This window comes from Struthio camelus, chromosome 21 (genome assembly GCF_040807025.1).
Source record: "Struthio camelus isolate bStrCam1 chromosome 21, bStrCam1.hap1, whole genome shotgun sequence".
NCBI classification, from domain to species: domain Eukaryota; kingdom Metazoa; phylum Chordata; class Aves; order Struthioniformes; family Struthionidae; genus Struthio; species Struthio camelus.
This window is the reverse complement of record NC_090962.1, coordinates 13,839,936-13,851,638: the sequence shown is the minus strand read 5'-3', so window position 1 is coordinate 13,851,638 and position 11,703 is coordinate 13,839,936. Positions and strand designations below refer to the sequence as shown.

Below are 11,703 nucleotides of genomic sequence, written 5' to 3'. Positions count from 1 at the left end.
TCCAGGGAGCCCCCAAAGCCACATCTGGAGCTCTAGGGAGCACCCAAATGCACAGCAAGGGGAGGTGGGTGCACCCAAAGGCACACCAGGAGGCCTGGGCACCCCAAAAGTCCCACTGAGGGATTGCAGCCCCCTTGAACAGCACACAACAGGGTCTGGGGCACTCCGAAAGGTGAGCCGAGGAGCCTAGCGCTCAACTTCCCCATGTCGCTTCTCCGTAACCCAGTGTCACGGCCATGCTGCGGGAGTCACCGGCCTGGCGAGCAGGAGGAAAACGCATCTGAGAGCCCCACGGCAGCTTTTAAACAATTTTATCCTACCTGGGAAAAGCCGCCCGAAGATGGAGCCCGAGAGGCTGACGCAGACCGGAGAAGCCGGACGAATCAGTTGTGAACAGAGGGTGCAAGTGGCTTCCCGGGAGCCTGGGAACAGTCCCTGGCTGGACGAGGGGAAATACAATAGAGAAAAACCGTGTTTGAGGGAAAATTGGGTTGGAGTTTTCCTCCAACCTGCGGGCAGCTGCTGCTTCCATCCCACACTAATTGCCCCCAGCTGCCCCTGTACCTGCAGCCCCCAGGTGAGGGGCAACTCTGGGGGCCCAGCTGCCCTGTGCCAGTGTCCCCGGGGGGTCCCCCACAGGCACCCAAAAGAGGGGTGAGGACCCTGTGCAAGGGGGCCAGGGTGCATTTGCAGGAGGTCATTTGAGGTGTGGGTCCAAGGAGCCTGGGGCTGGGGACACCACGTATGGGGTTAGGAGCGGAGTGCTTGAGGCAATGGGTTGGGGGATTTGGGGGGCAGGACTGGGGTGCTTGGGGCAGGGGGTCTCCGTACAGGGGGAGATTTGGGGGGCAGGACCAGGGCTCTTGGGGCAGGGGGCCCCTGCACTGGGGGGGATTCGGGGGGCAAGACCTCCCTGCAGCCCGGGACAGGGGGGCCCTTTGCAGGAGGTATTTGGGGGGCAGGATGCCACATGCAGGGGGTATTTAGGGGAACAAGGCACTCCCCTGCAGCAGTATGTGGGGGGGAGCCCTTCCCCTGCAGCCCGGCGTGGGGGGGACCCTGTGCAGGGACATTTGGGAGCAGCATGCCCCATGCAGGGGGTTCTTGGGGGGCAGGTCCCCCCTGCAGGGCTGTGGGGGGGGGAACAGGCCACCCCCTGCAGCCCGGAGCGCTGGGAGCACGCGCGGCGCCCGGGGGAGCCCCGCCCACAGGCGACCACGTGGGCCCTCGTCCCGCCTGCCCGGGCGGCGCGGCAGCGCCGACGCCCATTGGCGGCACGCGCCTGATTGGCATCTCCGCCCTAACCTCTGGTGGCGGCGGGGAGGCGGGCGCTTTCGCGACGGCGGCGCTTGGCGGCGGCCCTGGGAGCGGCGGCGGCGCTTGGCGGCGGCGGCGGCGGCCCTGGGAGCGGCGGCGGCGCGGCCATGCTGCTCACCGTGTTCTGCCTGCGCCGCGACCGCACCGAGCTCACCTTCTCCCTCCAGGTGGACGCCGACTTCGAGCTGCAGAACTTCCGCGCCCTCTGCGAGCTGGAGTCCGGCATCCCCGCGGCCGAGAGCCAGGTTAGCGCCGCCGGCCGAGACCGGGAACGAAGGGGGGGGTCTGAGCCCGCTCTTCCCCAGGCGCCTTGTGGGGCGGGCGGGGCGGCGTGTGCCCCGTTTTCTGGGAGCCGGCGTCGCCCGGTTCTTCCGGGAACGTGGCGGGGGGAACCCGCGTCTGCCCCCCCCCCCACTAGAATCGGGGGGGGGGGGGGGCGCGCATCTCTCCACCTCTCCCCTTTCCCGGGATCCGGGGCCTTTGTGGGGAAATCCCCCCTTTCCCAGGACCTGGGGTGCCCCTATGGCTCAGCCTCAGAAGGAGAGTTATTGTGTGTTTTCCACTTTTTTGGGAGCCGGGGGTCCCTGACTGCCCCCCCCCCCATGCTCCCTGTTGATGTGCAGCTGGCAGATGCCTCCCCTTTTCTCTGGCATTTGGGAGGCCGATGGAGATATAAGGACCAGACACATATCTTCTGCCTCAGGCTGTTGTTTTGGGGACCCCTTTATGTGATGTCTGAACCTCCAGCTCCCCCCAGGATCCTAACCATGTTGTGACCTCATTACTCTGACCCAGAGTTTGCTTTTTTTGGTAGCAGAAACCAAGGTGTTTCCTTCTTGGGAGGTCTTGGTCTTTTCTGTGCTGGAAGAAACTTCCCCCTTTACTTTCAAGAGGAGAAATGGTTCCCTTCGCCTCTGGAGAGGCTCTGAAGCTAGTCAGAGGTTCACCAAGACCCTTTTCTTCCCTTTGGGAGTGGACTTGGGCTCCCCCGATTACTCAGTTTCATAGCAGTCTTCTCTGAGTAGAAGTTTCTCCAATACCTGTCTGGTGCGCCACCAGGAAAGACAAAGTCTCTTCCCATGCCAGCTGAAGGTGAAAGTGTGAAGAGTGCTTTGTTTAGTGAGTCCCTGGAGACTGGGAGTGACTGGGAAATACTGTTTAAATGGGAGAGATTATGAAGTGAGAGGACTGGCCCTGTGGCTTTGAAAGTGGAGAGCTTCTGTTGAGCTTTTTGCTGGGAAGGTGGCTGTCCATTCAGCTCCTCCGCTGTGGTCTCCTTAGCACTGGACGAACAAGGCAGCATTTTAGGGGAAGAGTTTTAACATAGCAGGTTCCTGACACTGCTCCAGTCTAGCATGGGGAGGTGGAATGAGCCTTTTGCACGCTTTCGCACAGATGTGAGGGCAGCCAGAGGATGAAATGGTGTGTCTCCGTGGTTTCCCTTTGGTGAAGATCCCCATCTAGCCCAAGCTCAGGGCTTTGTTGTAATGAGCTGCAAGAGGCTTGCCAACACACAAGAACTGACTGCAGTGTGGGTTTGGAGGTGGTTGTTGTCTGTCCAGGACAGGTTTACTCACTGTTTGGATTTGGTCCTGATTTTCTTGTGATTTCTGTCTATTAGCTGGTGACGTGTCATTAGACAGAACGATGCCAGCTCTGTCTCCTCTTTTCTGAGTGGTAGGCTCTAGCTGCTTGACGTGCCTGTCAAAGTTTGAAGTTTTGCAGTTATTGTTTTTGTTTTGTGAGCCCTTTCCAATACTATATTAATACATTATTTTTCATGCCAGGCAATTATTCATCATTGATGAAAACTGCTGAATTGGTAGCCCCTGCGGTTGATACCTGTTCCCTTGCAGAGCAGGTTCTGAACACTTTACCCAAGCACAAACTTCTTCCTTAGGTTGCCTCACTGTTCTGCTTTAACTCCTCTTCAATGAATCGTTTATTTTACTCCCCTGGCAACTGGGGTAAGAGGTGCAATCCCCCTCCAGTTCTGAGCCAGAAGTGCTTTTGGTGTGGATGTTCACTGAGAATTGGATTGGTGCCTTCAATTCATTCCACCCGTGCCAGGAGCGGCTGTAGGTGGTAACGACTTGTGTTGGGAGAGCTTGGAGAGGTTCCTGAGAAAGTGGATCGTGACAGTGTTCACGCAGAGTTTTATATTATTTAATCCAGACAACTGGAAAATGAAATGATCGACTAACTGGTCTCCAAAGTAAGAGTAGGAAGTCAAGGGGATGTGTATTTTCCTCTAGGAAAAACTCTTGATCTTTCTCTCAGTAGGTAGAAAGAGAATAAACATGTTATATAAAGGTTCCTGCCTGCTACGCTACAGCAAGTTCCCCCTGTCTGTGCTGAACATCTGTACCGTGACCAGTGAAGGCACAGAAATTCCCGGTTGTTCCCGCTGCCAGTTACAGGAATGGCCTCTACATGTGGGAATGTGTGAGTGCTTGTAGCTGGTGACTTGAGTCTCTCAAGGCACTTGGAGCGTAAACACCTTTTTTTCAATCTGTCCCTCTTGCATCATTGTAACCTGACAGCTCTAAATCTATTTTAGGATAATGAGGGGTCATGTACTTTCTTGCTTATTTGTGCTGGGAGTTCTCTTCCTTTGAGTTTTTGCTCTGCTGCAATTAAACTGCTACAGAGTTTTATGATTATATTGACCACAGGTTGACTTTTCTGTAGCACCTCTGCTTTCTTTCTGTTCACCCAGCTCTCATTTTATGTCTTCTATTTTCTTTTTTTGACCTTTTTTAACCATGTATTTATTGCTCCTTTACCTTCTGTTTCTACCCAGTGGGCTTTGTGAAGTGGTTTTATGACCTTCAGTAAGAAGAAACTTATAAAAATACAAGCTATCAGTAGTGCAGCTTGTTGTGTAGAAGGATTTTGCTTGTTTAAACCATACTGCAAGAATAGATAACATGAGTTTGGTCCTTGTATTATATTTACTGACCTTTGTGGCTTATTGCAGTTTTTTCTCCAATAACCAAGATGTGGCTTGCTTTAAAGTGGTAATGTTTGGTTGCTGTCACAAAAGAGAAGAAGCATTTAAGGATGGTGCAGGTTGGAGTAAAGTACTGTTGTGTGTGAAGTGCCTGGTTGTGTGAGCAGTTAATCAGAGTCTTGTTCTCTGCTCTTCTGTGAAATTAATTCATGATACTGCAGTTTGAGGTGAGAACTGAAACATTTGGTTGCAAAGGTGTTGAGAAAAGAGGTCTAAAAGAGATGGCTGAGGCTGCAAGCACAGAGGATCAGAAAAGGGAGGTGTGAGATAACAGACACTGCTGCTTGTGTGGTGATAAGGGAAGCTGGAGTTGGGTGGAGTGGGGGAGAGCAGAGAGCATGCAGAGGAAGAGGGGGAAATCCAATCAATTCTGTTATGGAGGCACTGTGGGTTTTTTATGCTTTTAAGAGGTATGCACATGCCTTTTCATGGAAAGAGGATAGGGAGGATCTCGACAGAGCTTGCAGGGGGAGCTTTTCTGTGTTCTTCTCGCAGTGCAGTAGTGCGTTTTTTTTTTTCCCTTGCTTTTTCTTTGCATGTTTTGCATCTCCTAATTTTGGCAGTGCAGTGCCATGCTGTTTTAGCCAAGGACAGCTGCAGCCCATCAGTTGGTTGGAGGGCTGGGACTGAAGAGTTGAATCATGATGTGCTGGAGGCTGTGACCCTCATCTGTCATCCACTGGGAGAGCTGCGCTCGCCTCTAGTTCTAGCGTTGCTCAGGATTCATAGAATGTGGTACTTCAGGAATCATTTATATCCCAGGTTAGAGACAACTTGGAGTTAGAAACTGAGCAGGAAGACTTAACTGGTTTTGGATTTAGATTGACTTAGGCTTGCTAGTAGTATCTACAAATGGTCTTGGGCATGGCAGTGTATCAGGTAACTAACCCATGACAGTTGCTTTACAAGTGATAGCAATCAGCCTCTTACAAATACTGAGATGTCCCAAACCCCAGTCTTAAGCAAGATCCGTGGTGGGTTAAGAGCATGCCCAAATGAATTGGGAGTGGCCTTTAGGGATGATAAGGACCCTCAATGTATCTCAACAGCATGAGTTGAGGAGGAGCATGTATTTGCTGTTCAGAGTGAGCGTAGCTCTTGTGAATAAGAACTGTTGAGGTACAAACTGAAGTGAGACTGCTCTTCTAGTGTGGAGTGACAGTGTGGGAGTTTGTACATTGGATAGGGTTTGAAGGCTTGGTGGTCTTGCGTGTGGTTTTTTTTTTTTTTTTTTTTTTTTTTTTGCTTTGCTTAAGAGGGGTATTGCTGCTGTTTAACTTTAGTTTGATGACAGCTGACTTCTAGATTGGGACTTCTTGTTCCATAAGGAGATTCTATCCTATGACACTGTGCAAAATCTAATTAGTGTGTGACGTCTGGGCAGGGAAGCAGGTGCTGATTACCTCCAGAAAAGCTCACATCTAATACCTGGCTGGCTTACAAGCTTGCTTTTTAAAATATGCTACAAACCAGATAATCAAAGTGCAGCAATATTAAATTAGCGTATTTTTAACAGCAAAGTGGAACGAGTCAAGAGTGTGTTAGGCTGTGCTGCTAATGGATGTAGTGCTGGGTGCTTAATTCATTGTCCAAGGTGTTACAGCAGAACGTTCATAAATCCAATCCCAGTAAGATGACAGAGGTAAAACCTCACTTAAACTGATTAACTTGTGTCTTCCAGAGTGTCTGCCCAGAGAAGCTGTCATTTAAGATTTGCGTGTGCAGCTCAGACTTACTACAAGCTTGCTTTCTTTGTGAACAGTGGTATGACTGAATCAAACGGGGTGGGGTGCACTTAGCAATGTGAGGGGATGCACTGGAACTCCTCCTATCACAAGCTAACCTTAATAATGCCAGTAATGTCTTTACAAGCAAGCTGCCTTAAGGCATATAGGCTCTCCACTGATGGAGAGCTGGCAAGTGGACCTGTCTTGGCTTAGAAAAAGACCCCCAAGCCAGTCTAGTGCAATACCATGCTGTGAACTGTGTTTAATGAGAAGGCAGAAATCTCACCTTTGTTTCTAATCGTGCTGGTTTCTCTACAATTCTGATGATTCTGTTCATTGCTACGTCACATGCAAGCAAGTCTTATTTTTGGGTTGTCTGTCTTTTCTGACTTTGAAGCTATCACTTATGATGGACCTCTGTTTAAATTAGAGTGAATTGATGGGTTCTGTATAATATTTTTTAGTTGCTGGAGTAAAGCAGTGAGAGTCTGTACTGTTTGTAAGGCAGGTGATCGCTAATTTTTTTGGATCCTCAGTGAGCTGTTGCTACTTGTGATAGCATCAGGTAGAGTCACAGCCCATCCAAGCAAGTACTGTAAAAGCTTCTCCCATGCGGCTTTGTCAGTACATGTTGGTCCTGACCTGTGGCAAATCCGTTGTTCCTGCACTGGCCTTTTTCAGACCAGACATAATTTCTTGCTGAACTATGTGGTAAATGTGAAATTTGATCCTATGCCCATTAGGGGTAGGCTGAGATCTCCAATGTTTCTTGCTTTGGACTTTTGCCAGGAGTAGGAGGCTGTTGCACTCATCTGCCCGGTCCCATTGTGCTTTGATAAAGGCATAGAAATCCTAATGCTCAACAGATACTGTTCCTAGGATGCTCAAGACTAATACTTAGCAGGAGCCTTCTTTCATTTAAAGAGTATCTTTATTTTTGTGGGTTATGTTTTGGCTAAGTTGAAACAATTTTTGGGGGAGCAGAAGCCCAGAGTTTCCCGGTTCGTTTATTGGATGAAGCGCGGTAACCCTAGTGATAGTATTCATCTGCAGTAATTGCCTGTTGAAGTTTCAAGGGAAACACAGAAGTAATTTAGGCCATCTGTATGTATTGCAGATGTGATGCTAATAGAAATGATCCCAGAATGATTATTCATTTTTATTTCAATACACTTTTATGGTTTAATCTGTGTACCCCCTTGTTAAACTTGGTTTTTGAGTCAGGTTATCGCAACAGAAAATGAAGTGACTTAGTTCTTTATGGTCACGATAAATTAATTCCATGTAATGGACCTGATCGCAAAAAAACCTCAGGCATGGTACCTTGCTAGGCTTTGGGTGCTAAGCCTTCGAGTCTGGATGGAGTTATGTCACTAAAACCAGAAATTGCTGAGCAAAGAAACGAGTTCCTTGTAAAACTGGTTATTCTGGGGAGCCAAGTTGTGTGAAAAGGCAGAGATCATTGATCTGTAGACGTTCTAGTCCAATTTCTACCCTGATCAGCACTGCCTGTATGTCTACAGTTGACTCCTTGGTCAATAGATGCTGACTTAGGGGGATAACACTTTGGAAAACGGCCATGACTTGGGTAATCGTAGTGATTCGATTGACTAGAAATATGCAGCAAATACACCTGATGCAAGGTATTCTTTTTTTAAAAGATCTCTATCTCTAATTAGGAGATCAGCCCTTCTCAGAGCTGCTGGGTTTTGAGAAACTTACTGGATTTCTGTGAGACGAATTCTGTGTGGTTGTCCAACCACTTATGTGTTGAGGTCTTTCTCTGCCTGAGGTAGAGCTGCATTGGCAGGGCCTGTCTGAGCCTGTAGTAAGAATTGCCGATCTTCTGTTCTGAAGTTTGAGATGGCTTCAGAGCAGTTACTGGAATGCTTTCCTAAAAAAAAAAAGACAAAATTTATTAAATTGCTTGGGCTCTTGCTGTGTCATGTGTGCAGGTTTTCATTGCGTTCTCTCTTTGAACAGATTGTCTATGCGGAGCAGCCTCTAACTGATAACAACAGATCTTTGGCCTCCTATGGCTTGAAAGATGGGGATGTGGTGATTTTGCGACAGAAGGAGAATGTAGAGCCACGGCCTCCGATCCATTTTTCAGGTGAGACAGTTTGTTAATTTTTGCTCTTAGCATCCAATGGTATCAGTGTTTGTTGAATGCCAACTCTGCTTCTTGCTAGTCTCCTTTAATACCCTGCTAGGCAAAACAGTTAGGAACTGGTGTGGCTAGGAATGAGGCAGAGGATGTTGTTTTTAAATTAGTGGAAGGGTTTGCTATTTAATGGGCTTTTTATTCTAAGAAAGAGAATAACATGTTTCACTGTCCTTCTGAGGAAAGGCAGAGAAAGCAAGGGAAGTAACTTGTTCAGAAAAGCAGTTTTTATAAAGACATGTGGATTTTTCCTAGGACTGCTGATTCCCTTTCCGTTCTGTATAATGATGCAATAATATGCAGTCTGTGCATCTCAGATGCATTAAAAGGTGGCTGTGATGTGTGCTCTGCATCTGTATTGTGACAAATACCCAGAGAAGCCAGATCTTAACAAACCCAGTTATGCAATGATGCATTCAAGCCAGGCTCCTCTAAATCTATAATGTACGAGTAGAGCCCTACTCTTGTCTTTGTCCTGCCTGCTGCAGTAATTTCTAGCATATCGCCCTCATAAAAGTATCTCTTGAAAAGAAGCAGTGACTGGCTGTAGGAAGGGCTTGGGAGCAGTGGCTGAGGTTCTGATCCTCCTGCCTGAGCGGGAGGTTTGGTACCTGCAATGCAGGTCTGCAGAAATGTTAGTCTTAACTCTTTTTTTGATCTCTTATCTGAGAAATTCAGAAGTGCCATAGAGACACTAGGTTTAGCCTTGTGATCCCTCTGTGTGGTATTAGCATTTGTGAAGCTGGAAATAACTAGTCTGTGATTCAGTAAGTGCATTGCTGGAAAAAAGGGCCAGATAGAAGAATAGACCAGTTATATAAACATGTGCTAGCATTCCTAACCCGTTAACCTGAGTATGTGGCAGTGCTTCGGAGGAGCCTTCCGACATGGATTGCTATTTAAAGGCCTGTTCAAATACTGTCGCATTATGCCCGACGCATCCTTTCAATGTTTTTTTCCTAGGGTGTTTTTCGAGCAGAGCTGTAAATACGAACCACTGACCTCTTTTTCCCTCAAGGTCTGCCTAAGATAGACTTCAGCAGCATTGCAGTTCCTGGGACGTCCACTCAACAGCGTCGGCCACCAGCACAGCATCTTCGCCCGTCGCCTCCTGATGCACCTTCCTTTCCTCAGGCTTTGGATAATCCAGCATTACTACGGGAAATGTTGCTTGCAAATCCGCACGAGCTGTCTCTGCTGAAGGAACGCAATCCGCCCCTAGCGGAGGCACTGCTCAGCGGAGACCTTGGTAAGTTGTGGTTTTATCTGCATGAGGTGGTTTTAAATCTGTTTGAGCTCAAGCCTAATAAAAGGCAGCCACAAGTTTTGCTAGCTGGGCTGTTCACTGCCAACGCACTGATAATGCTGATAAAAGGCGCTAGTTGGGAGCGCTGAAGGCAGAGTCCCTCTTCCTCAAACAAGGCTAATTCTAGCAACAGCTTTGCCTGTTTTTTGCACTCAGCTTTTTGAATATCCTCTATTCCCTACTATGAAAGATCAGATGCGCAGATGAGTTTCTGTGAACAAGAGCGGCTCAGCTTGCTTTTTATGCTAAGGATCTCTGAACGCACCAGTTCTCAGTAACGGTGGTGTTTGCTGCATCCCAGAACCTGCTTAGACCTCTGCAGAAAGCAAGATGTAATAAAACCAGCCTCCAAAGAAGTGGACGATAGAAAGGGAGAGGGAAAGGGGTGTGTCTCCCGTTGCTGGATGGTTTGGGGAAGAAGTGAGCGGTGTCTTTAGGGAGCTTTTCCAATAGAAATACTGTCGCAAACTTGTGACAAGTTTAAAAACTTGAAAGTGTTTACGTATTTTGGGGATGTCATGTGGTAAAGTTAAACTATAATAATTTAACTTCACCAAAGTATGGTGTCCATCACTTTCCCTGCAGGTGAGTAGTTGATTTTGGTGCCTCACTCTTCATTTGATGAAACTTTGAACTCTAAGACAGTGTTCTTTTTAGTATGAAAACTGAGTGGTTTCAGGCATTAAGAGATGTCTGTCAGCCTCTGGAAGGGATTCAGTTAGGAAATAAATCTTGCTGAGTTTTGGGAAATGAAGGAAGAGGAGGAGTTTCTAGTGGGATACGTTTCTCTCTCTCTCTCTCTCTCTCTCTCTTCCCCCCCCCCCCCCCCCCTTGAGGTTACATCCTAATGATTTCTCCCTTAGTCAAAGGAAGCTAGAAGGGACCTTGAATGGCCGTCGTTGGTCTGTTGCGTTTCTTTTCTCTGACTTAAGCTCATATCTGTAGAGTTAAACATGTCCTTTGCTCTCTAAAGCTTCTTCACACCTTTTGAGCTCTGTCTGTAGTGCAGAAGAGATGTTCTTCCCCTCACCTTGAGAAGAATGTGCTAGTGTTGGCATAGAAAGTAAGAGGTTAAGCCCAAGACACCCAGAACTGGCTCGTCTGCTAACCTTTATTGCCTGTTATGCGCATTAAACTTTGATTCAGGTGTACTTTTTTAGTCCCAAATTGCTGCAGTGGAATGTTAGGAGGAAGCAGTTTTATTTGGCTGTGCTGTCATTGTTTTGTACTGTTACTATTGGTATTTGGGCACAAATCCAGTTCTACTCTTGCTCTAATGTCCAAATATATGCATAGATGCTTGCCATGTGACTGTGCTGCATGCATTGCAAGCACATTAGAAGGCACCTGCTATACAGAAGCCTAATTTTAAAAAGTCAAAACATGTGCAATGCCTTCTTGAGCATGTAACAGGCTTTGAGCCTGAGAGCTGCTTTATGGGAACTGCATTATTTGAAGCAAAAGCACAGCCTCCTGTGCTTACGGAACTTAATTTATAGCCAAGTACTTTTTGGAATGTATGTGCCCAGATTCAAGCAGTAAAAATTAGCCATGGGTCTTCCAAAAAAAGAGGAATCTAAAAAAACCTGTGTCCTTAGAAAGTGTGACTAGACTTCCCGAAGCAAGCGTCCTTGCTAGCTCCTCTTGATTACAGTGGTAGGCTTTCAGCTTTAGGGATTGTAATATCTGTATCTTGGCCCATGCTGTCTGGGTTTAAAGTAAGTTTTGTTGTTTGTCGTCTTACGTCTAATAATGTAGGTTCTGTTCTTGGCTGAATCTACATATGGTAATTTTGCAAGGGTTGCTGAGTGCAAAATGTGATATATTTTGCAATCTGTTCTTGTAGATGGGCCATCTTATTGAGAGTTAAGAAATCTCAATTCTAGCTATGGCCGTGGTGCTGGGACTGTTAACTGAGATACCTCTGCTTCCTCACAAATGAGTGTAATGATTGCTGCATATGTAAAATGCTTTGGTATCAGCAAGTGACAAATGCCAAGTATCACTGTTGTTGTGCCTGTTTTTTCTCCTCAGTGGAGAAGAAAGGTTGTCTGAAGGCCTTTCAAAATATTCGTGCAGAATTCAAACTAGAAGCTTGTGTTCAAATGCTGTATTCTACATTTCTGCTCTGGGTGTAATTTATCTGCTGTTTTTGCAGATGTTCTTTCCAAGTATT

General features: G+C 47.4%; 2 protein-coding genes across 8 annotated transcripts in view; one reads left to right on the top strand and one right to left on the bottom strand.

The window, feature by feature from the left end:
• Positions 1-1,326: 1,326 nt before the first annotated feature.
• Positions 1,327-11,703, top strand: part of DDI2 (DNA damage inducible 1 homolog 2) — a 29,071-nt gene continuing 18,694 nt past the window's right edge. Inside the window, exons 1-3 of one of the 2 annotated variants that reach the window (XM_068915499.1) lie at positions 1,327-1,562; positions 8,041-8,170; positions 9,240-9,470. In XM_068915499.1, coding sequence (XP_068771600.1) covers positions 1,425-1,562; positions 8,041-8,170; positions 9,240-9,470 — 499 coding nt within the window. In that variant the 5' untranslated portion in view covers positions 1,327-1,424. The remainder of the gene's footprint in view (positions 1,563-8,040; positions 8,171-9,239; positions 9,471-11,703) is intronic. The other variant, XM_068915500.1, reaches the window with a different exon arrangement.
• Positions 1,960-11,703, bottom strand: part of LOC138061779 (uncharacterized) — a 34,088-nt gene continuing 24,344 nt past the window's right edge. The window contains exons 4-6 of one of the 6 annotated variants that reach the window (XM_068915515.1): positions 7,780-7,951; positions 4,280-4,351; positions 1,960-3,018 (exon numbers count right to left, since the gene is read on the bottom strand). In XM_068915515.1, the coding sequence (XP_068771616.1) occupies positions 3,002-3,018; positions 4,280-4,351; positions 7,780-7,951 (261 nt within the window). In that variant the 3' untranslated portion in view covers positions 1,960-3,001. Of the gene's footprint in view, positions 3,019-4,279; positions 4,352-6,981; positions 7,118-7,140; positions 7,952-11,703 lie in introns of those variants that run through there. The other 5 variants (XM_068915509.1, XM_068915510.1, XM_068915514.1 and 2 more) reach the window with 5 other exon arrangements.